Source organism: Papio anubis, chromosome 12 (assembly GCF_008728515.1).
Source record: "Papio anubis isolate 15944 chromosome 12, Panubis1.0, whole genome shotgun sequence".
NCBI classification, from domain to species: Eukaryota; Metazoa; Chordata; class Mammalia; order Primates; family Cercopithecidae; genus Papio; species Papio anubis.
In genome coordinates, this window is record NC_044987.1 from 58,487,560 (window position 1) to 58,513,720 (window position 26,161).

Below are 26,161 nucleotides of genomic sequence, written 5' to 3' on the forward strand. Positions count from 1 at the left end.
GAAACCCCGTCTCTACTAAAAAATACAAAAAAAACTAGCCGGGCGAGGTGGCGGGCGCCTGTAGTCCCAGCTAATGTAGTCCCAGCTACTCGACAGGCTGAGGCAGGAGAATGGCGTAAACCTGGGAGGCGGAGCTTGCAGTGAGCTGAGATTCGGCCACTGCACTCCAGCCTGGGCGACAGAGCAAGACTCCGTCTCAAAAAAAAAAAAAAAAAAAGGCTCCTTGTGCTAGTTTTGATGAAAAAGGCAGGCAGGCATTGAGGGAAGAGCTGGGGCAGCCAATACCGGGTGGGAAACTTGGAAACTTGCTCCTGAGCTGATGGCCAGGCCTGGGATAGTTACCCCAGCAGGTGACCATCATGGCACGCAGCATCTTTTTGTCCCCTTCCTATGGCTACCCCCACCTTCCCATCGGGCCTTGATAACCAGGAACACACAACACAGCATGGGCTGGCAGAGCTCTGAAAGGTCTAAGCCATTCCTTGGATGACAGGAGGGAAGCTGAGGCCTAGAGAAGGGAACTGCACTTCCCCTGTGGAGGTCACAGCAAATTATCCTGCATGTCTGCAGCAGGCCAGTCACTGCACTTTTCCCTGAGCTGCTGGATGAAGACGTGTCACCCAGTGGGCCCCAGGTGGCTCTTTAAATCATCTCCTCCCTCCTCAAGGCTCTGATGGGACATTTGTTTGAATGAGGTGCTTTGGGACACAGTGCAAGTCAATGCCCTTGCTGTAGGACCCAAAAGAATGTAGGCATCTGACCAGCTCTGATCTATTTTCATGTCACACTCCCCTCCCGCAGGGCTGAAGAGAATGTCTGTTCTGGAGGGAGGGGAAGGATACCGCCAATGAAGGCTCTGTTGACACGCCTGCTCTTGTGTCCTCTTGCTGCCTGTTTCCAGTGGCAAAGTCCTAGCCCAACACGATGCCCAGGCCAAGCCTGCTGGCTAATGTCAGTCTGGGAAACATTCCTATCAAGTCACTCTTTATACCCTGCCTCCCACAAGAGGAAAGGTGCTCAGATAGGCTTGTCCCACCACAGCAGTGCATAGAGGAAAAAATTCAGACCCACAGAAGAGCAAAGGCTTGCTTAAGTTTACACAGCACAGCACAGTGATGGTGAAAGTAACACAGGAGTAAGACCATGGGCCTCAAAGCAGACAGCCCTGGTTCCTACACTAGTCCTGCTACTACTTAAGCTTTGTGACCTTGGGATAGTCCCTCATCTCTGTGCCTCAGTAAGCCTATCAGTGAAATGAGGCAGATGGACAGGTGATTCTAAGCTTACAGAGAGACTTTCCTAGTCTCCTCTCCAAGCATTCTGCCTACACCTTGGGGAGAGGTGACCTGGGGCACTGTCTGCTCCTCTTCCAGGTGGCTGGTGGTCTCAGTGGCTGTTGCTAACACATGAACCCCATCTGTACCAACAGAAGGGATACATTCTGGGCCAGATGAGCTGTTCTGCTGGCAAAGACCAGAGTCCCACCAGGAAGGGAATAGGTGGGTGGGTGGGTACAATGGCAGATCTTCATTACATGATTACTGGCAAGAGGCCAGGAAAAGGGGGTGGGACAGGAGGGTCACACACACCCCTACAGAGTGTCAGGCATGATGTCAGATCACTATGGCTAAATCCTGACTGCACAGAAGGGGAGACTGAGGCCCTGAGGGACAGAGGCAGGGCCCAGCCTAAGCCCCAGGTTGAGGCTCAACACCCCAGCCTGCCTCAGGCCCAGTTTGGGTTTTGTCCTAGTGCCCCAGGGAGCCCTCACAGGGCCAGGTTGCATGTGCCCTATGGCTCCAACTCCCAGTTGACTTCTTGGAACAGAGATGTGAGAAGGACACAGGGGTTTGTTTTGGTTCTTTTGGAAGGGTGGAGATAGCAAAGGACACCTGCCTGTCCAAGGTCTGACCAACGGTCATCAGGTCATCCTGTTCCAAGTGGATGGGGCTACTGGCCTCCTGGAGGCTTCCAGAGGACCAGGCCACAGTGGCAACAGAGAACACTGGAGCCTGGCCCCTGAGGTGAGAGAGAAAGCAGAGAGAACAGTCTATCATCACTCACACCCAACCAGAACTGATCACTTTTCATTTTTTTCATCATACAGCTTTTTTTCACTTTTCATCATACAGCTCCATTTTGCAGATGAGGCTCAGCAGGTTTTGAGAGTGCCCACCATGGCCCCCATGGCAGAAAGACAAAGTCAGACGGTTAGACAGTGAGCCTCACCTCCCAAGTGGGTGGCCGACTTGTGTCCCCATGCCCAGCAGAGCCCTGCACTGGACAGGGAGCAATGGTGGCAGGTCAATGAATGGAGTGACAGGGCAGGAACTTAAACCGAGATCTCCAGCAGCAAAGGGGGAGAGGGAGACCCAGGAAGCTGGAATCAGTCCAATGGGGAAATCCAGGAATTGAATCTCTCCAGAGAAACAGGCAGTAGGAAATCAGTGGAAGAACCTGGGGTCCCGGACCAATAAGCCTGGATAGGAAGCTGCAATGTTGCTATCATATTTCAGACTATTATGCAGCCTGGACAAGTCCTGCCCATCTTTACCTGCTCAGTTTCTTTACCTCCAAAATGAGAGGGTTGGGTCCTATGATCCAACTTTCTCCCAACAAAAGCAGCTTCAAATTTTCTGCAGTCAGAGAGATGGGGTCAGGAAAAGGAGAAGGAACTCTGACCCTGAGGAACAGTAAGGTCCCAGGAAGACTGGGCTTAGGCTAAGGATGAGCAGAAGGAGCTGGCCCTGCCACCCTCAAAATACTGAATGCAGTGAAGGATGCAGGGTTACCCAGCCACTGCCCCCAGGCAGCACACCAGGATCTCAGTCACTGACTCACAACAGCAAATATACACCACCCTGCACCCCGCACAGAACACTTTCTTTTTCTTTTTTTGAGATGGAGTCTAGCTCTGTGCCTAGGCTGGAGTGCAGGCTGATCTCGCTCACTGCAAGCTCCTCGGCCCCGGTTTACACCATTCTCCTGGCTCAGCCTCCCGAAAGTAGCTGGGACTACAGGCGCCACCTCGGGCCGGGCTAGTTTTTGTATTTTTAGTAGAGACGGGTTTCACCGTAGTTAACCAGGATGGTTCCCGATCTCCTGACCTTGTGATCCACCCGCCTCGCCTCCCAAAGTGCTGGAGCCATGCATGGAGCCAGTTCACACTCCGAACACTTTCTACATTCACACGCTGCCTCCACTCTTCAGCACCCCTACCTTGTCTGGGGGACTCAGCAACTAGGGTGTGCTGGGGCTGGGGTGTTGAGTGAGCTAGCCAGACAGGTCTTTCCCCCCTGGGGGGAAAACCTTCAGGATCCTGCCAGAGTTATCCTCAATTCACCAGCATCGCCCAATCGCCCACATGCATCAGGGCCAGATGACTGTGCCTCACCAGCCCAGCTTGCAGACCAGGCAGGGACCAGACAGAGCTGAGAATGAAAGCCAAACTGAGCCACATTTCCCTGTCAGGACCTCAGGGCTGGCCCAAAGACGATGGATACTCAGAAGAGCAGTGAGGTCCCCAGCACAGCTAGACACAGTAGGAAGGAAACCCAGAGACCAACTTGGTCTAAACTTGCTTCCCTGTGGGTGGGTTAAGGCCCGAGTTCAGATTTCCCACCCATTCCCACCCTCCCAAGACAACACTCACAGCACTTTACCTGAATGGGAAAGTAGTCTCGAAAGTAGCGCCACACAGCCCAGTTTCGGACCCACTGTGACCTCCTGCCACCTTCCAGGGAATAAAATACAGAGTTAGTGGGGGTGGGGGTACATTCGGGCAAGGCAGACAGGACAGGGCTGGTGTGAAATCCAAGCGGGTGACCATCACCCCATGGAGCATCTTTGCCCCCTTCCTATCGGGCCCCTTTCCACATTCATTCCCTCATGTTATGCAAACCCTCGACTGAGTGTGAACTCTTGTGAGGACCAGAACAGTGCCCTTTGAGGGGCTTTTAACCTCCCCTCAAAGGACTAGTCCAGTGCTTTTCACAAAGTGGGTGTTAAAAGAGACAGCACTCACGATGAGGCCCTTCAGCTTGTGCAGGGGGGAGAGCATACCTAGAATGAGGGGTGGGGCAAGGGAGGCCTTGCACTTACCCTTCTTGGGTGTGTTCCAGTCAAACACCAGCCAAGTGAAGTAGAGCACAGCGATGAGCCAGCAATCGGTGCAGAATATGTACATGAGGATGGCACTGCAGGCCACTCCTGCGGGGGCAAATGGTCACAGGTCATGTCCTACTGGGCTTCATCTCCCCTCAGGGCCATGGTGGATGGAATGAGTGTTTACTGTGGCACTAAGCTAGGCACACCCAGGGCCATGGGCACACCCAGGGCCATGAGTGTTTACTGTGGCACTAAGCTAGGCACACCCAGGGCCAAGCTAGGCATTCCTCTCATTTTGGAGGTAAAGAAACTGAGCAGGTAAAGATGGGCAGGACTTGTCCAGGTTGCATAGTCTAGTATGATGGCAACATTGCAACCACCATCCAGGCTTATTGAATTCGGGACCCAGGTTCTTTTCCACTGATTTCCTACTGCCTGTTTCTCTGGAGAGATTCAATTCCTGGATTTCCCCATTGGACTGATTCCAGCTTCCTGGGTCTCCCTCTCCCCCTTTGCTGCATAGGGCCCACAAACCCTGAGAAATAGCTACAGGAATGCTCAGCCCAGGGAGGAGCAGATTCCTGGGACAAGACGAGCCTCATCTCCCAGATTCTGATGGACTGTCTGGGCATTGAGGGGCCCATGGGCTCCATGTTATCTGTGCAGGAACACCAAAGGAGATAGGCTTCAGCTTCTTGTGAAGCTGTTCTTACTGTCCCCTCCTTGTGTGTGCCCCCATGCCAGCACCCAGCCCAGACACTGTGGATGAGGGGAGGGAACACATACCCAGTGCCTCTGCATCTCAAGACTTGGGCTAAGCCACTGTCTCAAGTGTGAGGCAGGGTGACTTTGCCCCATTTTAGAGATAAAAACACTGAGGTTCAAGGGGGAGATAACTTGCCCAAGGTCACCCAGCAGGACAGTGGCAGAGCCAGGATTCAAACACAGGTCTGACTCTACAGTCCATTCTCTGCATTAGGCTTTAGAAATTCACCAGAGTCCCAGACCATCACTGGAGGGACCAGAGAGGAGATGCTTGCCCAGGAGGAGGGCTGGCTCCCTTCCAACATAACGGCAGTCCAGGAAGTCCCAGGTCAAAGCGCAGAGCCCATCAGCCTCCCCGTCTTCAAAAACCTCAGCAGCCAGGCATAGTGGCTCACACCTGTAATCCCAGCACTTTGGGAGGCTGAGGTGCTGGACTGCTTGAGCTCAGAAGTTCAAGACCAGCCTGGGCAACATAGCGAGACCCCTTCTCTACAAAAAAATTTTAAAAATTAGCTGGGCAAGGTGGCATGTGCCTGTAGTACCAGCTACTCTGGAGGCTGAGATGGGAAGACTCCTTAAGCCAGGAGTTTGAAGCTGCGGTGAGCCATGATCGTGTCACTACACTGCAACCTGGGCGACAGAGGGAATCCCTGTCTCAAAAGTATAAAAAAAAAACCCTAACAGCACACTTGGAAGACTTGCCTGGGGGCTGGCTTCCATTGGTCACCATATTCTGGGCCTGTAGGCCATAAAAGAGACTAACCTAGCCTGGCACAGAAAGAAAGGAGAGCTTGTGCCATGCCTGCTTTATTTCATGGCTTGCCACTAGCTGCCCTCAGCAGGGCTTCTCTCTTTCCATTTTTTACCCAACCTTTAAGGCCTATCTCAGACCTCAGCTCTTCAAGAAGTATTCCCCAATATCATACTATCTACATATCATCTCTTGCCTGTAAATTCCCCACACTGGGCGGGGAGGCATCTTCTTTGGTGCCTGGTATTCGGCACAAGGGCAAGGGCAGCAGGTACTCATGTTTGGTGGGAGAAGCATGGCCTCCTTCTAGGACTTTTTCCACTACCCAAGAAGGAGGCCAACCCTTGCTGTGTGTGCCCATCCCCTGGTGGTCCCAGGTGCTGTGGGCTGCCTGGCTCTGGATGTCATGCTCTCTTCTCACCATGCTGAGCCTCCTCTGGTTTCCCATGGGAGAAGATAAGGCTGGATGTAGACTCTCCATGAGCCTATGGGGAGGGAAATGGTAGCCCCTTGTTGCCCCCCAGTCTAGCCCTGTTCTAGACTCCTGAGCCAGCCTCTCCCCAGAGTAGCTAAAAACAGGGTACAACTCTCTTGTTGGGAGGGGCAGTGAACACAGAGTGACGAGATGTCCAATTTGTCAGGACCAGCTTAGGAGTATGACATCGCAGAAGGGAAGACAAGTTTCTAGGGAAGCATGTGCAGCCTACAAGAGCCTGTTAAAAGCAAACTGTGAAAAGCTTATGGTAGCTTGGTGAATAGCTATATCTAAAAGCTGCCTACAAAGTCATACTTACTGTTCAGCAGTCTGCCTGATTCCCTTTCTTAGGCCTGAAAAGGGATGACTCTAGCCCCCCAGACTCCATAGGCATCCAGGCTCCTCTAGTGGTATCCTCTAGGTAGATGCTCCAGGTGGGCCAGACAGGAACCATGAGGTTTAGGCTATGGTCTGAGCACCCTGGAAACCTAGCTTCCAGAAACCTCTAACTTTCTTGAGGGGTAATGGGACCAGAGTGGGCTGAGCTCCAGGCCCCACTGCTTAGAGGGCTGGTCTCTCTGGGAAGGTGGGTATCCCTACCAACTTGTCCTTACTCTGCTGCTGAGGCAGCCTGGATGGAGAAGAAGAGGCCTGATGGGGTATCCAGAGACTGAATTCTAGCCTGGCCTTTCTCAGCTGGGGGCTTCCTCCCCTCCCCTATGTGTGCACAACTCTCTCTCAAACCACTTACCATCCCTTTCGTCATCTGCCTCCCTCATTAGACTCCCTCTAGCAGACAGCTCTTTAGCCCCTGAGCTCCTTGAGAGCAGAAACCAGGTGAGATTAATCTCTCCAGCCCCAGAAACCAAACACAGGAAGAGCAAAAGGATGAACTAAATCCACCAAATGACCTTCCTTTCTCAGAGCCTAATCCTTGTCCTCTGAACAACAGGCTCTGGTTCCATGCTCTTAGGTCATGGGGCTGCAGTAAAAACTACTGTTGCTGAGCTCATGAGAAGCTTAGAAGGCCCTGCTTGCCCCACACATGGAAGGTTCAGGACCGCTTTCACACATGACCCACTTCCTGCACATCATGGTGCCTGCAAAGACACTTGTGATACAAAATTCTGGAGCCCCGCGGCCTGTGGTGCAGGGCAGTCTGTGGATGATCAATGGCAGGGAAGGCAGCAGTGTGTCCTGGTGAAGAGCATGGACTCTGGGACCAAACAGGCCTAGAGCCTTAGTCCTGACACTTGCTGGCCAAGCCCCATTCCTAAGTCTTAATTTCCTTACAGGGTATTGGGAAAATTAAACATGATGTTTGAACTTACTTAGCCTGACACACAATATCCATGGACTTGAATGGGGAAACAAATGACATCTAAATTTTCACTTATCTCTTATGGAAATTTGGCATTTCCTTCACTTACCAATGTAATAAATCACAGAATTATCAGCAGTATTTATGACACAAATAAATAATAAAGGTATTTTCACATAACTTTGTAGCAGTTTTACACTTGCTACTAGATCGTTTTATTTACAGTAATAAAAAGGCACCTGTTACTACATGTCTAATCAACTTTTTTTTTTTTTTTTTTTTTGAGATGGAGTCTGGCTCTGTTGCCCAGGCTGGAGTGCAGTGGCCGGATCTCAGCTCACTGCAAGCCCTGCCTCCCGGGTTCACGCCATTCTCCTGCCTCAGCCTCCCGAGTAGCTGGGACTACAGGCGCCCGCCACCTCGCCCGGCTAATTTTTTTTGTATTTTAGTAGAGACGGGGTTTCACCGTGTTAGCCAGGATGGTCTCGATCTCCTGAACTCGTGATCCGCCCGTCTCGGCCTCCCAAAGTGCTGGGATTACAGGCTTGAGCCACCGCGCCCGGCCGTAATCAACTTTTTTAATGTGTAGATATTTATATTTTATTATCAGTAGTTTCCTTTGAAATCCAATGCACCTTGTATTAAATACTCTAAAACACTGAGAAAGGTCATAGGCCTCATCAGAATGCCAGAGGGTTCCATGGCACAAAGTGGTGAAAAATCTCTGGTCCAGGGAGAGACCAACAGGGCTACCACGGTCTTTGCTTGCCAGGTGAGCTTCTGCCAGCAGGTTTGAGAGGCAGAGGGAGGGAGTGGCTGGGGCTGCTGAGGCCGGTAATTAGCAGTAGCTCAGGAGATCTGCCTGTCCAACCAGGCCAGGCTCCCACCTATGCGAGGCGAGGCCAGGCAAGGGTGTTCAGAAGATGCTGGGCCGGTTTCTGGGCTGTGGTTGGGTCTGATCAATTATTAACCTACAGCCTAGGGCCAGTCCCCATCACCAGCTGCGTGAGCTGGTGTTCTACAAGCTGCTCAGCTCCCTACCAGCCAGGCCCAGACCCACTAAGACAGGGATAGTGGTGGCTTTTGGGTGCAACAGGGAACAAAGGGAGCTGGTCTAGCAGACTAGGCAGGGGGTCTGGGAGGCTGGAGTCCCTGGGTTCTTGTCCTGGTCCCAGTACTTTCTTCTCATGTGACCCCAAGCAGGCCTCCACTTCCTTTTTGAGTAAGAAGGGGTCACACTGTGCTCGCTACTCTGGGATTCTAGTAAGTGGCCAAATGCAAGCCATGTTAGGGTCTGAGTCCTAAGGGAGCCTGTTTAGTTTGCTCAGTTCTTCCAACCAGTGTTTGGCTTCTCGAGGCTGCATGTCCCTGTAAGACTTTGAGGACAGTATGGCCCTTCTCCCTAGAAAAATGTGCACATACTGTCATATATAATCTTGCATATAATTTTAAGGGTTCATGTATCCCCTCCTCAAAGCCCGTTCTTGGGCCTAAAGGTGAAGACTGGCTGTTTCAGCCCCAGTTCACTAATTCTGGGCTTCCAGTAATGTGGGATTCCTGGGGAATGCACTGAGTTTCTGCTCAAATCCCAACTCTGCCATTTAATGAGCTTCACGGTAGCAGGTAGTTGATGAACCTCTGCAAATTTCCATTTTCTCACCTGTGAAGTTCTATCCCTTGGCTCTGCAAACATGGTCTGAGTTTCAGAGCACCCCATGCATCTGTCTGAAGGACAGCTGCTCAGCACTGACATGGTAAGTCCTGATGATCCCCTACCAGCCTATACAGTCCCGAAGAGTGGGTCGCCCAGAGGGACTGGCTCACAGGTGCTAGAATGCACTCTGTGATGCTCTGGAGCAGGTTCATCTGCCTTGACGTGCTGAGGAAGCTACCTGCTATGCTGAGAGCACAGGGGTCTGGGGAAAAACAAGAGGCCTCTTCCCTCCCCTCAGACAATCATATTGTCCTGCCTCTGGCCTGGATGGCAACCTAAGGAGTGAGGGTATCTAGCCAGACCTGCAGAAAAAGCAACCAAAGCACCGATGTGGGCTGTGCTGAGAGACAGCAGGGAGCAGGCCTCGGGAAGCACCTGGGGAATGTGCTCAGCTAAGGATGGGTGTGGGCTAGGAGTCGGGTCTGAGGGCACCTCCTGATGACTCCCATGTAATGGGGGCCCATCATGACCAGGCCCTGCGCCAGGTGCTCTCATTTCTTATCTTCAATCCTCACAAAAGCCATGTGAAGCAAGCACTTTCCTCACATTCAAAATGAGGAAACTAACACTCAGAGAGTTCAAATAATCTGTGTAAGGTCACAGAGCTTGTATGCAGGAGATTCAGTACTTAAACATGGCACCAAACTACCTTAAGGCTAAGTAACATACCTGCTAGAAAATGTCTGTTGGTGGGCAGGGTGGCACTGTGGGAAAGGCACAGGCTTTGGGGGTCCTATAGACAGGGATTCAAATCTGTGTGACCTTGGGCAAGTTACCTACCTTCTCTAAGACTTGAGGTTTCCCATCTGTAAATGGGAACTATCACACCACCTCCCACCGAATCTCGCTGAATCCTCATGCATGCTGAGGGGTAGAGCACTTGATCTGGGACCCAAAGGTAGATGTGGAAAGGTGCTGGGGGGGCAGCGTGTGTAAGACTTACTCTTATTCCCTCACCCCTGCAGAGCAGGGCTCCTACTCTAACCTCTGTTGGGGAATGGACTCTGCCTGCCCACCCGCCCCCACTGTAAGGCCCAGCTTACCCAGTACAAGGAAGGACAGGACCCACTGGAGCACTGAGATGACCTGTAGCTGCTTTTCCACCTTGGACCTATTGAGCCAGGTGACGGAGAAGAGGTCCTGGAGGGCGGAGAGGATGCTGGATCCAGTGCCTACAGCAGAGGGAAGATGTCAGTCCACTGTCACCCTTCCCTCCAGTCACAGGGTCCCCAGTACAAACCTCACCTCCCACAGGAACTTTTCTAGATGTGAGAAGACCATCAGCTATAGAATCAGACAGACCTAGGTTCAGATCTTAGCCCTCCACCCCATGGCTTTGTAACTCTAGGCTGTCTGCATGCTCCCCTGTGCCCTGGTTTCTACAGATACACAATGGGAATGGTATCGCACTCAGGGGGTCATTTTGGAGACCACATGAAGTATCTAAAGAGGCTAATCCAGGGGCTAGGCCTTGGGAAGTCTCTCGTAATTGCCAGTTTTCTTCCATCCCCTCCACCCCAGTCAAACTCCTGTCCTTTATCTGGATCTAGTACAAATATTTAATCTTTGCTATCTGTCTGTGAGGCCAAGGACAGAGGTTCAACATCCAATTTCCAATGTTTTTTTTTCTCCAAGTGTACTTTGAGCATCCCCAATCCCTGCTCGGCCTTCTGTATGTCCCAGATTAATACCCCTTCTCCAAGGAGCTGAACCCTCTTGCCCCCACCCCCAACACCACTGATTCCCCACACCACTACCACTTTCAGAGAGATGTACATGTTCATCCTCATCTCAGTGCCCAAAGTGTGGGGCCCAGAAAGGAGTAAGGTGACAGCCTTTGCTTCCCCAAAGGGCCCAGTGGCCAGTGAGCTTCAGGCAGCCTGAAGGACACTGAGGGCTGTAATTATGCTCGCTATCAAGCAAGTGCCAAGCCTGGAACTTAGGACGAGATGTGCTCACTTAATTGGCTTGGTGCCCCTAGGATGACACCCTGGACTCCAGCAGCTGATGGGCAGTGGGGACAGGAAGCCTGGTGACTGCAGGAGAGACAGCACTGGGGAAGAGCATGGATGAAAGTTCCTCACCCATACCCCATTCCTTCCAGCAGCTGAAGAAGTGGGCCACCTCGAACCCCTCTTTGCTGAGCCCCCACTACATGCCCTTTGCTCGACACATCTTCACCAAGCACCTACTGTGTGCCCGTCAAACATTCCTTCATACCATCTGCTCTGTGAAAGGCCCAGAGCACAGATGAGTTAGTCACAATCCTGTCCTTGAGGGTCTCATGATCTTTCAACTGAGCCTACAAGCTGGGAGCAGGGAGAGAAAAGGATTTAGGGGCCTACACTCAAGCCTTTGCTTTTATTCTAAATCTGCAGAGCAACAAAGCCACAGCAGAGTTTAGAAAGAGACCTACCCTTATCAGCTGAAAGTTAACAACTGCTTTGACTTTTAGGAGGAAGGAAGGAAATGCTAGGCCTCAAGATGACCCCTTTCCCTGGTGTGATGCATCAGAGGGAAGGGGCTTAGTTTAGCAGAAGAGTCAAACCTAGGTTCAGACTTTGGTTCTACTCACTATGTGCCCCCAGGCAAGCTCGCAGGGTTCACTGCCATATCCTCGGTGCACAAACTGGGTGTTCAGTAGCATCTAATAACACCACAGGCATAACTGAGGTGTAGGCAGCAGGATGTGAACTCACAAAAACAAATAAAGAGGCTGGGCCATAGAGCCATTCCAGAGGTCTGCCTCATAATTGCTCCTTCACCCCCTTTATAAAAATCCTACCTTCATAGGACTTTCCCACCTCCAGACTTGCCCAGCAACCCATCCTAGAGCCTGAGGGCCCTCTGGGGTCATCCAGTATAGCCTAATTAGACAGCCAGGGAGACTGGGGACCCAGAGACAGGCACTGACTGACCCAGGGCTACTCAGGCAGTAGGCGGCAGAGCCAGGACTGAAACCCAGCATTCCTGACCCTGCTTAGAGGACCTTCCCTTTCCCCAGAGCAGCTCTGAGTGCAAAGGCTCTGTACACAGGACACAATGGGAGGGTCATGCTCAGGGCCTGATCAACCTGCCCAGCAGTGGGGCCTGGACAGATGAGTTCATCACATGCTTATCCTTGAGGGTCTCATAACCCTTCACCTTCACCTGCAAGTGGGGACAGGTTTGGGTGAGTATATAAGGGAGGGAAGTGAAGTCCAAGCACAGGCTTGAGCCCTTGATCCAAGGGCTGGGGCTGGACAAGTCATCTTCCAGCAGCTGGCTCTACCTCCTGAGTCGTGCTGGATGAAGCGAAGCAGGAGCCACAGCCACCGGGGGCTGGTTAAGTGACAGGTGAGTTCCTGCTCCATCTGAGGCAGGCTGGATGCCCTGGCTAGAGAGAAGACAAAATGTACTCTAGCACTTTCCTACTTAAAGTGTGGTCTGGGAACAGCAGCATCAGCATCACCTGTGAGCGGGTTAGAAATGCAGGACCTTGGGCTCCAGACTGGATTTACTGAATCAAAATCTGCATTTTAACAAGATCCCCAGGTGATTAAGTCTGAGAAACACCACCATAAATACTTCAGTCCAAACACTCAGGTAGGGGTGAGACACAGCACTGGGTGCCACCACCTTCTATTCAGCAAGAAAAAAAAGGAAAGCATGCCTTCTCGTGGCTGACTGCTTCCCGTTGCAGACAGGTCCCTGAAGCCAGTGGTTTGAGGGGTGCTTAGGGAAGAGGCACACTGGATGTCAGCTTATCTAGCTCCCTACCTTGGCACCAGGGCCAGCCCCCATGCAGCTTGGAGGAGGAGTATAGAAATTTCACTGATGACATATCCCCAACTGAAACAACTGAGAAGACCTAAAAATTTTTCATCGTGCCTAATCCAAATATCTCTGCTAAGCTTATTAGGTGTCTTAAAATCAGGTAGTCATAGCACAGGAAACACACACCATCTTGTTCAACCCTCACCTCATTATACAGACTGGAAACTGAGGGACTGCAGCAAGGCGGGTCTGAGCTCAGGGTTTTCACACACTGCTGGTTCAGTTCTCACCCTGCCTTATCCAGCCCCAACTACCGCCCACAGCTCACTCTGCCAACAAGTGGGAAATGCAGTCTACCAAGTGAACCCTCACTTCCCATCTGCCTGAGCAACTGTACTGGGATGCTGCAAGGTGGTGAGCTCTAGGTCCCAAATACCAAATGGCAAGTGCTTCCGTGGGGGTTAAGAGTTGGGAGGCTCCTGGAGAGGGAAGCTGGGAGGACTGCATCTCTGCATTTCTCAGGCCCAGGCCCTCTCAGGCAATCCCAACCTAGCTGACCATGGAGCCGAGGCCTGGGAGCTGGCCTGGACATGGATGCTGAATCCCGGGCCAGTGGGAGCCCCCAGTCCACCTAAGAAATATTCTTGGCAGAGGCCCTTCCCTGCTTTACTCACTTGATGATTCTCTGATAATGAGATAAAGCAACACATCCTTCAAAACCCAGAGATGGTGATAAGGCAGCAGTCTTCCAGGAAGCCTTTGGAAAGAGAAGGACTTTCCTTCTCTGGGATGATAAACACTAAGGTCTATGCAGGCCTGGAATTACCAGGGGCCATCTTGACAGCCAAGGAGATAATCTATTTGAAGATAAAGTCAGACCGGCACAATGGAGAAACAAAAGAGAGTCATCCTCAGGGCTCCTACAGTCCCTGGCCTTGTAGTAACTGCTGATTACAAGCTGATTCTGCATCACACTGGAAACTGCCCGAGGGCCAGGTCTGGGTCTGATCCATATCTGGATCCCCAGTGCCCTGTCAGGGCCCACCCCAAGGGGGTGCTCTGGCCACTCTTCAGGCCCCTGGGGTTCCCTCCAGGCAGGGCTGAGTGACAGGTATGATGCACATGAGGCCCATAAAGCTTTGGGACCCTCCATGCCCTTGCACAGGCACTTGGACTCCTGTGAGTTTGGCATCAATACCCTATTTTGATGGTGATACTGGGTCAAGGTCACTCAGCCAGGGGCTGGCAGAGTTGAACTCAATTCAGGCCCAACCTCCAGGCCTGCGTCTGCTCCGATGCTGTGTGTCCCCAAGTTCCTTCTCTCTGCTCCCCACAACAAAGCAGGGGGCAGTGGTGGGGAGCTGGGAGGGGAAGGGGAGAAATGGATGATCTGTTTTCCTTCAGAGGGGTGGGTCAAGAACACGCATCTTCTAGAGCAGGTAAAGTGGCAGCAGGACTTGGGGTTCTAGTCCCAGCTCTGCCACCAACTACCATGCTAAGTCTCCTCACCTCTCTGAGCTTCAGTTTCCTCATCTGTGAAACGGGGGTAAGGAGGGTGAAGTTTGTGATCTCTGGCATCCACCCTCCTAAGGACCTAGCAGGGTATTTGGGACCTGGAGCTTACCTGCTTGCCATAGTTCTGGTACCATTGCTCACACAGATGGAAGTGAGGGTTCAGTTGGGCACCCACACAACACTGCCAGTCCTTGCCACCTGGCTGTCAGTACTTCCTCTGCCCCAGCTGTGGCTGGGAGGAGTCCAGCAGAAGCTGGTGGGGATGCCGATGCTGCAATCAGATGCCACCGCATGCCACCATCTTCACACCCAACCTGACTGTTCCTGACTCCTGGGTGGGGCTGCCAAGGAGCCTCAGCATCCAGCCAATCTGCCCCTCACCACACCTGCACTCTCTCTGCACACTCCCACAGCACAGCACCAATGTCACTTTACTTGGCCATCCCACTGCCAGTGACTCATGGGTGCCAGGACTTGGTACCTGATTCATCTGTGGTAAGAGGAGCCATAGAGGTTTACTGCATAGCTGAGCAAATCCATAAGCAAATCCAGAGCAGCCTCAGAGGCAGCTATAGGCCTGGATGCCCAAGTTAGACTGGACTGTCTGGCAGGAGGCCAAGCCAGCCCCATCACTGAGGACTGACCCCAGAGATGGGGGATGAGCGTCTTTTGCCCTTCCTAGGTACAAGTTTCTCCACCTATGAAGGGAACACAACCCTGCTACCTACAGATGTCTCTGTTTCATGGGGGGACATGAGACAGGCTGTAGGGGAAGATTCCCAATAGACAACTCAAATAGCTGCTCCCAGGCAGCACTTGCTTTACGCACTTGCTCCTATCTTTGGGGAAGGCACAGGAAGTAGAGCTGCCAGAGGCCCGGAGCAGCTCTTTTACCACCCGGAAAGCAATCCCCTTCTCCTGCGCCTATGTGGGGCTTCACCGTCCCACAGCACTCTCTGGGAAGGTAGGCAAGGGGAGAACTGGCAATCCCGTTTCACAGAGAAGGAAACTGACGTGAGGTGAAGCCCAAAGAGGCAAAATTACTTGCTTGAGGTCAGGGTGTGGCAGCCAGGACTTAAGGAGGGTATTCAGGCTCCCAGTCCCTCATCATCTCTACAATGCTATGCTGTTGAGGGCTGGCCCCATTAAACAAGCCAGCCCACACCCAGACTTCAGGAACACATCCTGGCAAAGGAGAGCTGCCTCCTCCGCCCATATCATGCCCAGAGTCTCATGTAGACGTTCTGGTGAGACTGGATTCCACCCCCTGCCCCCACCAGCCCACGTGCTTTCAAGTAGCTCTCAGACCCAGGGCCCAGCCCAGGGCTGGGGTGTTGAAGGGTGTCTATGAGCACCTCCTTGCCCAATATCTGATATCAAAGTGACCAGGAAGGCCACACCTCAGGGCTGATGAAACCCAAGTTTTCTGGGCTTCTTCTCACATGCCTGAGGGCAGCAGTGTCTGAGCCCCAACTCCCTAAATCTGAGAAAGAGGGCCCTGGGCCAGCTCTGCCCCTGCCTGGCTCTGTGACCTCAGGCAAGTCACCTAACTCTAGCTTTGGTTTTCTTATCTGTAGGATGAGGGTGATAATCCCCACCTCACAGGATTGTTGGGAACATTAAATTTTAAAACATGTAGGGCACATGTGGCATTTGTTAGGTAATTAAGCGGTGGCTACTGGCATTGCTCCTCCTGTCTCCAGAGTGGGAGGGGGTATACATAATGAGCAAGCAGCGTTTTTCCAGAGGCGCATGGCCATAGGTGTGTGTTATAAGAAGAGGTCGCAGAGTGACGGTAGCATAGAGGAGGCTCCAAGGAGCCCATGAGGCTTCACCAGGGCCCTGAAGATCTAGGGGGCAAACAGGAGGGAAGTGGGCACTGTGGATGGGGGAAATTGCTGGAACAAAGCCTTGCAGGGAGTTCTAATGAGGCAGACTCAAATACTCAAGAGCCCAGAAAGGGGGGTGCGTGACTGTCTGAAATAGAAGCTGAGAATAAAGAAGTTGGAATGAGTAGTCAAAGGTGGCTTCCTGGGGGAGGTGGGTGGGGACAGAGCTAAGACCCAAGGCATAGAGTACATACAAGGTACTAAGCGCTAATACTGGCCCTGGGGAAACAGCAGTGAGCACAGCAGATGATGTCCTGCCTCAGAGGCAGCTATAGGCCTGATACCCAAGTTAGACTGGCTCAAGTTAAGTTAGGATGCTTAACTTCTGCTGAGGGAGAAATAAAACACTTATGTATTAATGTATGATATAACATCAGGCAGCGATGAGCGCTATGAAGAAAAATAATTTGGGGCAATGAGATAGAGGGGCAGGAGGATCCCTAGCCTATGGAGAGGAGGACCTGAGCGCACATGGGGAAGCAGTAGTAGACAGAAAATATGGGCAGCTCACGCCTCTGGACAGCCCACACTGTGTCCTCTACCCACCTCACCTCCATACTGGCATCTGGCAGGGGACATGCCAGCCTGGAGACGGTGCAAAGAACGGGGCCGAGAGTTAGGAGAACCTGGCCTCTAACTCGTAGGAAGTGGACTGAATGAGTCACTTCCTATACAAGCTTCAGCTTCCTCATCTATACAGTGGGGCTAATACCTACCTCACCAGATTGTTGTGGGAACTAAATGAGATAATTTGTAGCCAAGAGCTTCATAAAAAGTAAAGATCTGTATGAATGCTGGTTAATTACCAAGTAAGCCTCGGTGTCCTCTCCTGTTTGATGGGTAAAATAATGCCTGCCCTGCCTAGGAATAGAGGCGTAGGCGACAGGCTGACTTAGGATTCAAACCCTGGCTCTGATTCTTACCTGCAATGAGATCTTGCAAGTCACTCCCCCTCCCTGGGACTCAGTGTCCTCCTTAGCTTTAATCCAGGATTGTCATAAGGAATCTAAATAACTTATGGAAAAGGGCCAGAATGTCTGGTATGAATGTAAGAGAGCCAGAAAGATGCCAGCTAAAAGAGGTGTGAACAGCCTCTTGGGCTCCTTGAGGCAGGGGGGGTCACCCTGCCCATATCCCCAACCCCAAGGATGCCACACCTGGGCCCATCTGGACCTAATGTCTGCCTGGGTCTAGGTGAGTGAGAAAGTCACTCCCAAGTTACCCCCAAAGGGCTGAGGACAAGTTGCACACAGAGGGCACAAACAGTTTTTAAAGAGGTGCAGGGTAACAGACTGTGTATTATGAGAAGAGGTAGCAGAGTGAGGGTCAGTACATACTGACCCCTGGCAGGCTCTTCCAGCCCCAGGGAGGTCTAGGAAGTCAGGCCAAGTGCCAAAGAGATGCCACTTCATCAAGGCTGAAGGTGAGCTCTCTTCCAGGCTCCTCCAGGCAGGTACCTTTCAGCGGGAGTCCACATACATGATGATGAGAGGCCAGTCATGGCAAAGCTGCCATCTCTGGAGGGTCATGCCCGCTGATATTAGAATCCCAGGCTAGGGCTGGGCTCCCGCAAGCCTCACACAGGAAGCTGTCTCCACTTGGTGCCTCACTATGTGCTCAGCCAGAGACTCCTTCCCTCTAGGAAGTCTCCCCACACTCTCTGACCTCACTGCAGTGCTCCCAGGTAGAGTTCTATTGCTTCCAAGTCTAGTTTGGTCAGTCTTTTAGCACACACTTACCAGGCATCCACCAGACACTGAGCACTGGCCTGCCAGAGACCAACCTGTTGACCCTTTCTCTGGAAAGTCTTCCTTCTCCTCCACTCAGGTTGGACTGACCATATCCCTGCCTGTCCCATCTCACCCCTGTACTCAGCCCTTTCTCATTATGGGAAAAGGTATGTGTGTGAATGATGTCTCATTCATCTGGGCCTTGATGCTCCGCACAGGGTCAGGCGCAGGGAAGGTGCTCGATCAATGTTTGCTGAATGACTGAATGCTTGAGGGGACTGTGATGAATAAACAGGGCCTAGATAAAGACAGAAAAAAGTCCACCCACCGCTGACTGACCTGTGCTATGACGGAGGGTCAAGCAGAGCTTTCTGAGGAATCAGGAGGGAAAGGTCTTCTCCAGCTGGAGGCTGGTTAATGTTGGGGCAATGATGGAAAGCTCCAGAGGAAGGGAGAGAGAAGGGTGGAACCTAAACACTAACATCCATATCAGTGCTTTCTAAGTACCCTTTACACGCCAGGCTCCACACCAGGAGGGGAGCTTCCAGACCCTGCCTCTCCTCTGCTTCTTGGGCATCTGCTAGAGGCTGAGTTCTGCTCCTGGACTGCCCATCCCAGATATGGCTGGGAGACAAGGCTGCGAACAATTATATACAAAGGATCAGTCAGGACCGGGAATCCAGGGGAGGTCCCCAACCCCCACACGAGGGTGTTCTTAGGGATGCCTTCCAGGAGGAAGGCACAGAGACAGGACCCCAGGAAGTAGAGTCCTGCAAAAGGCATTGCAAAGGCCCAAAACTGAGAGAGAAGACAAGTTGGAGGAATTAACTGCAAGTAGTTTAGTCAGACTGCAGCACAGAGACTGTGAGTCTAGTTGGAAAAGTAGAGAAACAGGGAGGCATGAAGGACTGGGATGCTAGGTAGAGGAGTCCTGGCCTCTACCCTGAAGGCAGAGAAGACAGCCAGTCAGAGCCCACTCCCTCCACTGGTGCCTAAGAGCCCTAAGGCAGCTAGCTAGCCATCTATCTGGTCCCAAAATGCCAGTGAGTTCTTTTCTGAAGAGATTAATAATTCCCTTTAAGCGTTCTGTTTTGCAAATGAGGTATCCTTAAAGCAGGGCCCACTGGGACATCTGGCCCAAAGGGGCAGCCAAACTACTGGAGAGCCAGCACACAGCTATGCTAGGTGTGCCAGGTGGGAAGTGGGCCATCAGGACCCTGCAGGGGCCTGCTGCAGGGAGCCAGGGCCTGCTGCAGGGAGCCAGGCATCCTGAGGATCTGTAGACTTGCTGGGGCCCTAAGCCTCTTCCTCCCCTCTCTAGGTTTCCCCATGAGCACTAAATTAGGAAGCTGGGGTAGATTAGTTGAAATCTGAGTGCTGCTAACTTGGGTCACCAGTGCTCTGCTAAAATCCACTAATGATTTTTTATCCACAGAAGATCTCCCTAAAGGGAATATAAGCCTGTCCTCAGGCTACTCCATACACCTGGGTTTTTGTGTATTCTGTTTTCATCAAATAGGACAGAGTTGCAAGAGGTAAGGCCAAGGAAGTGAGGCTCCTAGAATGCCGTGTTCCTGATACCGAACATGGAGCTACATCCAGGACCCTGGACATGATTGCTGAGGACCCCAGGGGCCCGCTTTGCCCACCCCACCCACTGTGACCGAGCACATTCAAAAAGTAGCTACTGCAGTGGAAGGGGCTGCCATGGCAACACTACTAGCTTGTGAGTAGGTCAGCAAGGAATCTCCAAAATACGTCCCCATCACAATATATGGGCAAGCGTGGGGAGACAGGTTCTTCTGGGGCACTTACCTTGGCCCCAAGTAGATGAGTGCACCATTTTCACAAGGAGAAGCTGAAGACAAGAATAAGGAGGTGGCTGACCTCAAAAGTCCCACAGCAGTTAGGGACAAGAATGGAATCACATTTCTCCAGCAGGGATGGAAGGAAGCCAAGGGGGGTCATCTCAACCAGTCCTCCTCACTGTGCAGATGAGAGAGCTGGGGCCCCAAGAGGTAGCGTCATGCCCAAGGTCACATGGGAAGCAGAGGCAGGGCTTAGAATGGCTAATTCTGCTCTAATAAGAAAAGGAGTTTGTGTTTCCCATTTCCATTGATTTACCCAAAAGGTTCACAGTCTTAGCCTCTCTGCATCTGCACCATAATCTGCACAGGTTCTTAAGACACTTTTGCTCATTTCATAGATGAGGAGACTGAGGGTAAGGAAGGGTAGTGGCTTGCTGAGGCTGCAGAGCAGTTCAGTGGCCAAGCAGGAGCTGGACAGAACACAGGCCTGACTCCTAGCCCTGGGCCCTGCCCATGAGGCCCTCAAATCAGCCAGCAGCTCCATACCAGGAGGCCTTCAAAGTGCTGGAGGCCAATAAACTAACTGCACCAGGCTCCTTTCCCATGAGCTCTCAAGTCTTCCTCCTGCTGCAGACAAAGGTGAGCCACTACAGGCCTGGATCCAGCATCCTCTCTGAATCTTTTGTCTCTGGCTCTCAGTACACTAGGACCTCAGCCTCAGTTGGTCACTCAGAGGCCCTACAGTCAGCCTGCCTCTCCCATCCAAATCTTATGCCTCCATTTATGCTACTTCCTGTACCTGAATGTTCTTGCCTGTCTTACTAATGTCTATTCATCTTTCCAGATCCGGACTGAATGTCACCTCTTCCAGGAAGACTTCCCTGACCTCAGGGTGATCAAGCTCCCCAGTCTCACCTCTTTGCAGTCTTTCCTGTCATTGCTCAGATCACTCTGCACAGTCATCTTGTGTACATCCCCCGGTCTCACTTCCTCAAAGGCAGGGACTTCAGCTGACACACAGAAGGCACTCAACCAATACAATGAAGGGTTCACACCCCAAGTCCCTTCCTCAGTGAAGCCTTCCTGGATACCTTAGAGCAGGGTCTGCCACTCTCTACTGTGTCGGGGGCCTGTTGAATGTGTAACACAGGACAAATGACAAGGACTAACATGAATGTCACAAGTTCACAAACATTCACACTCAGGTTAACCCAAACCCTCCATCCTTGAGGATCTGAGAATTCTGACCCTATTTTCCAGAAAGGAGGAGTGAGATCCCCAGAGAGGAAGTGAACCCCTCCTAGTGACATCCCAGAAAAAAGTGAGGCCTGGAACCCCGGCTCTCTGGCTTCTAATAAGCCCTGGGAAGCAGTAAGGGTGACCACTGAGCCTGGCTCTGCCCATTTGCCACTCAGCCTTGGAGCCAGCTCCTTGCCAGACTGTGGGGACCTCCAGGGTAGGGAACAGCTGCAACCCCAGCACCCAGCCCCTAGCACAGGTGGTTACAGGTACAGAGGAGGCCCGAGAAAGGCTCGAGGAATCACACTGAAGCTAAAAGCAGGGCTTCCTACAAGAGGAATGGGGCAGTCCAATTAATGATTCTTTCATTCAACAAATACTAAGTACCTATTACCAGTGCCAGGCACTGTGCTAGATGCTGGGGTCACAGCACTGAGAAAGACAGACAAGGTTCCTGTTTCCAAGGGACTGATACTTTTTTTCTGTTTGTTCTTTTTTTTTGTTTTGAGATGGAGTCTCACTCTGTCACCCAGGCTGGAGTGCAATGGCACAATCTTGGCTCACTGTAACCTCCTCCTCCTGGGTTCAAGCGAGTCTCCTGCCTCAGCCTCCCAGGAAAGTTGGGATTACAGGCACGCACCACCACACCTGGCTAATTTTTGTATTTTTAGTAGAGACGGGGTTTTACCATGTTGGCCAGCCTGGTCTCACACTCCTGACCTCAAGTGATCCTCCTGCCTCGGCCTCCCAAAGTGCTGGGATTACCGGAGAAAGCCATGGCACGTGGCCAGCCAAGGGGCTGATATTCTTATGGGGGAGATAATTGCTTAAACAGATAAGCACAAATGAAAATTTAGATACTGATAAAGGCTATACAAATAAAAGAAGATGTGGTGATTAGGGGTGGCTCTCTAGATAGGGTGGTCAGGGAAGACCTGAGAGGAGACTGACTGTTCTGAAGCCAGCCATGCAAAGACCTGGGCTGAAAGGCCCTGAGGTAAGACAGAATTGGGAGTAATGCTGCAGGAACAGGAAGACCACCGTGTGTCTGCAGCATGGTGAGTGACATGCTAGGAGAGGAAGTTGTGATGGCAGTGGAGGCTGTTCACATGGGGCTTACTTCATAGGCCAGGAGGAAGAGTTTGGGAAGTCTGAAGTGTGAGTGGGTATGGGGAGGGGGCAACTGGCAGTTCACCTGGCAGCCAAAGCCCTGGGGGATCTTAGTGTCTCTCATCCACTAGGGCAGGCTCGGGGAGCTTCCTCAAAAAGCTTGAGTAGGAATGAGCTGCCACCCGCATCATGAAGACAACCTTCACTCATTCAGTAAACCACTGAGCATCTACAATACACAGAGCCCTGCACTCAGCCCTTCATGGCCTTGCAACCCCTCTCTTGGCTTAAGGAGTCAGGCCACAGACTGGGAAATGGATCTGGGTTCTAGCCTGGCTTTGATAACCCTGAGAAAGTCTCTTCTTTCTGGGGACCCCAGTGATCCCATCTGTAACACGAGGGCTGGGCCCAATTCAGCACTAATTTTTACAACTTAAGTACTTGCTGTTGAATTTGAGGGCGTGAGGGTGAAGTTGGGGCAGGATTTCAACACTGCCCTTTGAGTCATCGAGCCTGTTAATACATTACTCTTGGCCCTCCTTTCTCAGCCTAGATGAGCCCTTGGTAACGCAGCCCCAAAGTTGCCTCTATTCATCTATTCAGCCGGGGAAGTGATGTAGGTGAGGAGGGAAGCCACACGGAACTAGAGAGGGGAGCATGAGAGTAATGTTCTCATTCTGACTTAGGACTAGGTTAAATGACTGTCAACCCTCAGTTCCCAGTTACCCCCAACAATCTAGCCACTGAGTTTCAAGCAGATCCACAGTGATGCGGAACTCCACCCTCACCCACCCCAGCCTGTTGCAATCCTCAGCAGCTGTCAGAAAGGACTCCTCTGCTACATCAAAACTTGTACCCACCATCCCACTCCTGTTCCTGGCCTCGCTCTTTGGAGCCACACACAACAAATCAGCTCAGAATTTTACCGGGACCACCACCATCTCATGCTAGGTCCTGTGCTGAACCTTGTGGATACAGGCAGGTGTCAGAGGGCTCTTCTGAATGAAGAGCCCCCAGTCCAAAGGCAAGGATGAAGAACAAGATATATATCCCTTGTGTCCTGATGAACTCTGCAACCTCCATGCCTGGCACAGGACAGCCCTCCAAAGGTTAGGAAATATCAATACAGACTCCCGCTTCCCCCAGCATGCACCCACCTACCCATACTCCCACAGTTGGCCTGTTTTTTTGGCCAAGAAACCAGACGCCAGGGTATCTATTTCAATCTCACCCATCACAGGACTTCCCTTCACAGAATCCATGGTCTCTACTTGAATACCGTCACTGACAGGCTGTTCACCAGCTCACAACAGTGGGACCTTATCCACAGAGGCAAACTAGGCCACTGGGGAGTATCTTCAAGGACCAAGGATCTAGAAGGCAGGTATAATGGAGATGCCCAGATAACAAAATGTGTTTCAGTGCCCTCCCCTACTCCACCCAATCTTTCACCAAAGTAGATCCCAGAAAGCTGAACTGACTGGTTTGTATTTCATACCAGCCCTTCCTACATTCCATGATGTAAATCCTTGCACCGAGTTAAAAAAAAAAAAAAATGTTTTCAAGATCTGATAACAACATAGGGAAATGTTCCTGACATGATATTAAGTGCCTTGGTTAAAATCATTGGCTAGAGTACAAGTTCTCCTAAGGAACAAACTCTAAGTCAAAAACATGACAGCCAGGGTCACTGACTCCTGGAATACACAGCTCCCAGCCTGTGGATGGCAGAGCCGAGGGAATGGAGTCTCCAGGAAGCCTACCACAGAGAACATCCCTATCCCACTGCCTAGTGCCAAAACATTTTTAAAAGCATGAACAAGGGCAAGTCCCTTCATTCCCTAAGGACATCAAAAGACACAGGGAACAGAAAAGGACTCAAGTGAGAGAGCGGGCTGTCAGAGGCTACTGGCTGGATGCATGGGGCTACAAGCAGCACCCACACCAAGAGGGGCAGATAACCACAGCGATAATCACACAAGGAGCAATGCGAATGCCTAGGTCACAGTTAAAGTGTGGTACACCTGCAGGGTGGGTTACTGCAACCACTAGGACATTATAAGTGATTCTGATTAACAGAAGGGAAACCTCGATGTTACATTAAGGGAGAGAAAACAAGATTCATAACTATATCTACAGTATGTCCTCAACTGTATCTATGCAATGTGTATAAAGAAAATGATCAAGAGATATACTAAAATGCTAATAGGAAGCTATCTTTGGATAGTCGATTTACCAGAAATTTGTTTCATTTGTCTATATTTTTCAAAATTTCCATAATTAGCATGCTTTATTTTTATAACAAAGGTGGGCGGAGTAGGCGACTGTTAGTTACTAAAGAAAAATCCATGTCAGAGAGGCTCAGCAAGCAGAATACAGACTTAGAAGGAGGGAGAGGGGCTTCATGCAAGACACACACGCAGACCAGGACAGCTGTGATGACTTCCCAGGGTCTCCCGGATGTGTACTTGAATCCAGGGCTCAAGGCATCAGCTAAGGAAAACTTAGGCATGTTTCCTCCCACTTCAGGTTCTCCAACTCTAGGTAAGGGAAGTGGGGGTTGGAAGAGCTGCTCTTCCTCGCTTGGGAAAAGCTGCAGCGGGTAGGGGGTGGGGGTTGATTTCAACTCTGCGCGATTCACTGAGGACCTCAGTTCTACCCTGGAGGGCGTGCAGGGTCCTCTCCGCTGCCTCCTAAGCATGCCAGGCTCACAGTTGCTGCTGTGTGGGCTCCAGAGCCTGGGCGAGAGGACGGGCGTGGGGCAGAGGACAGGGCAGACACACCTGTTCCAGGCGGGCATGTCCCCCGTCTGGTGGCTGTCTCAGGAGACTGCAAAACCCGTGCCATCCTGCCCCATCCAGTCTCTCACTGCCAAAGCTAGCTCTAACTGGTGAAGGGGTCACCAGTCGCAGTGGGGGCTGGGGAGGAGTTCTCGAATATCCCTCATAACTAAGAGTGGTGGGTGGTACCACTCCCAACTCACGGATGAGGGAAACAAGCCCGGGGGTGGAAAGTGACGTAACAGAGGTCGCAACAATTGATGAGTGCCAGGGTGGAGAATGAACGTGCACTCATCAGCACCCACCAGCCTGCCACAGGGCCCTTTCCAGAAAATCTTCTCGCAGGTCCATAACCCCTGCGCGGTGGCACTCACCCCATCTCCCAGACCCCTCGCGCGACAGCGCAGGTCCTCCGTGAGAGCGCTGGCTCCGGTCAGCCTCGGCCTGACGCTCTCCGCGCAGGACCCCGGAGTAGGCGGCTATGAGGGTCTTCATGGCTGAATATGAAGCCCGCCCAGTCACGGCCCCGCGGGAAGCCGCCTCACCCCGAGCCCCTGGCCCATGCCCCGGCCGCCGGGGCCAGGGCTTCGCGCAGAGCACGGGGGCCCCGGGACGGCGCCGAGGTTGAGTGGCTAGGACACCTGGAGCCGCGGCCGGTCGGCCAGTCGGCCAGAGGCGGCGCGGGAGAAACAACCTAGGGCGCAGCAGCGACTGCGACCGCGGTGCTGGCGTCCGGGAGCGCGGCACTTTATCACCTCACAACTGGGCGGGCGCCGACGCGGTGGGAGGGGCGGGGCGGGCCGTTCCAAGCCGCGGCCCGCGCCACTTGCTTGTGGGGGGAACAGCACCTGAGGCTCGGCTCGGCTCGGCGCGGGCCCGGGGCGGGCCAGCAGGCTGCTCAGCGTGGATCCGGGGAATGCGTGAGAAGAGAGAAACTCTGAGCCCTCATTCCAAGGGGCGCGCCCGGTTATTTCCCCCACTCCCTCAGTCCGCCCCGGGCTCTTCCCCGCGGAGGTTGGTACGGCCCGGCGGCCGGTACCTGGGCGGGGAAAACCAAGCACGTGCGGTGCAGGCCGAGGACTTGCAGGGGGTCGGGCCTTTCCTCTAGGCGGGGCTGTACTTTGGCAGCAAAGATGCGAAGGTTCCGCTTTTGGTCGCTGGTATCGGAATTAGTTAGGTTAGGGCTGGGTATCTCAACCAC

At 52.3% G+C, this 26,161-nt stretch overlaps 1 protein-coding gene across 3 annotated transcripts in view; it reads right to left on the minus strand.

The window, feature by feature from the left end:
- Positions 1–25,723, minus strand: part of DGAT2 (diacylglycerol O-acyltransferase 2) — a 47,078-nt gene extending 21,355 nt beyond the window's left edge. For 2 of the 3 annotated variants that reach the window (XM_021926332.2, XM_003910434.5), the window contains exons 1-4: positions 25,335–25,723; positions 10,177–10,305; positions 4,102–4,209; positions 3,663–3,733 (exon numbers count right to left, since the gene is read on the minus strand). In XM_021926332.2, the coding sequence (XP_021782024.1) occupies positions 3,663–3,733; positions 4,102–4,209; positions 10,177–10,305; positions 25,335–25,455 (429 nt within the window). In that variant the 5' untranslated portion in view covers positions 25,456–25,723. Of the gene's footprint in view, positions 1–3,662; positions 3,734–4,101; positions 4,210–10,176; positions 10,306–24,963; positions 25,307–25,334 lie in introns of those variants that run through there. The other variant, XM_009186950.4, reaches the window with a different exon arrangement.
- Between the last annotated feature and the right edge of the window lie 438 nt (positions 25,724–26,161).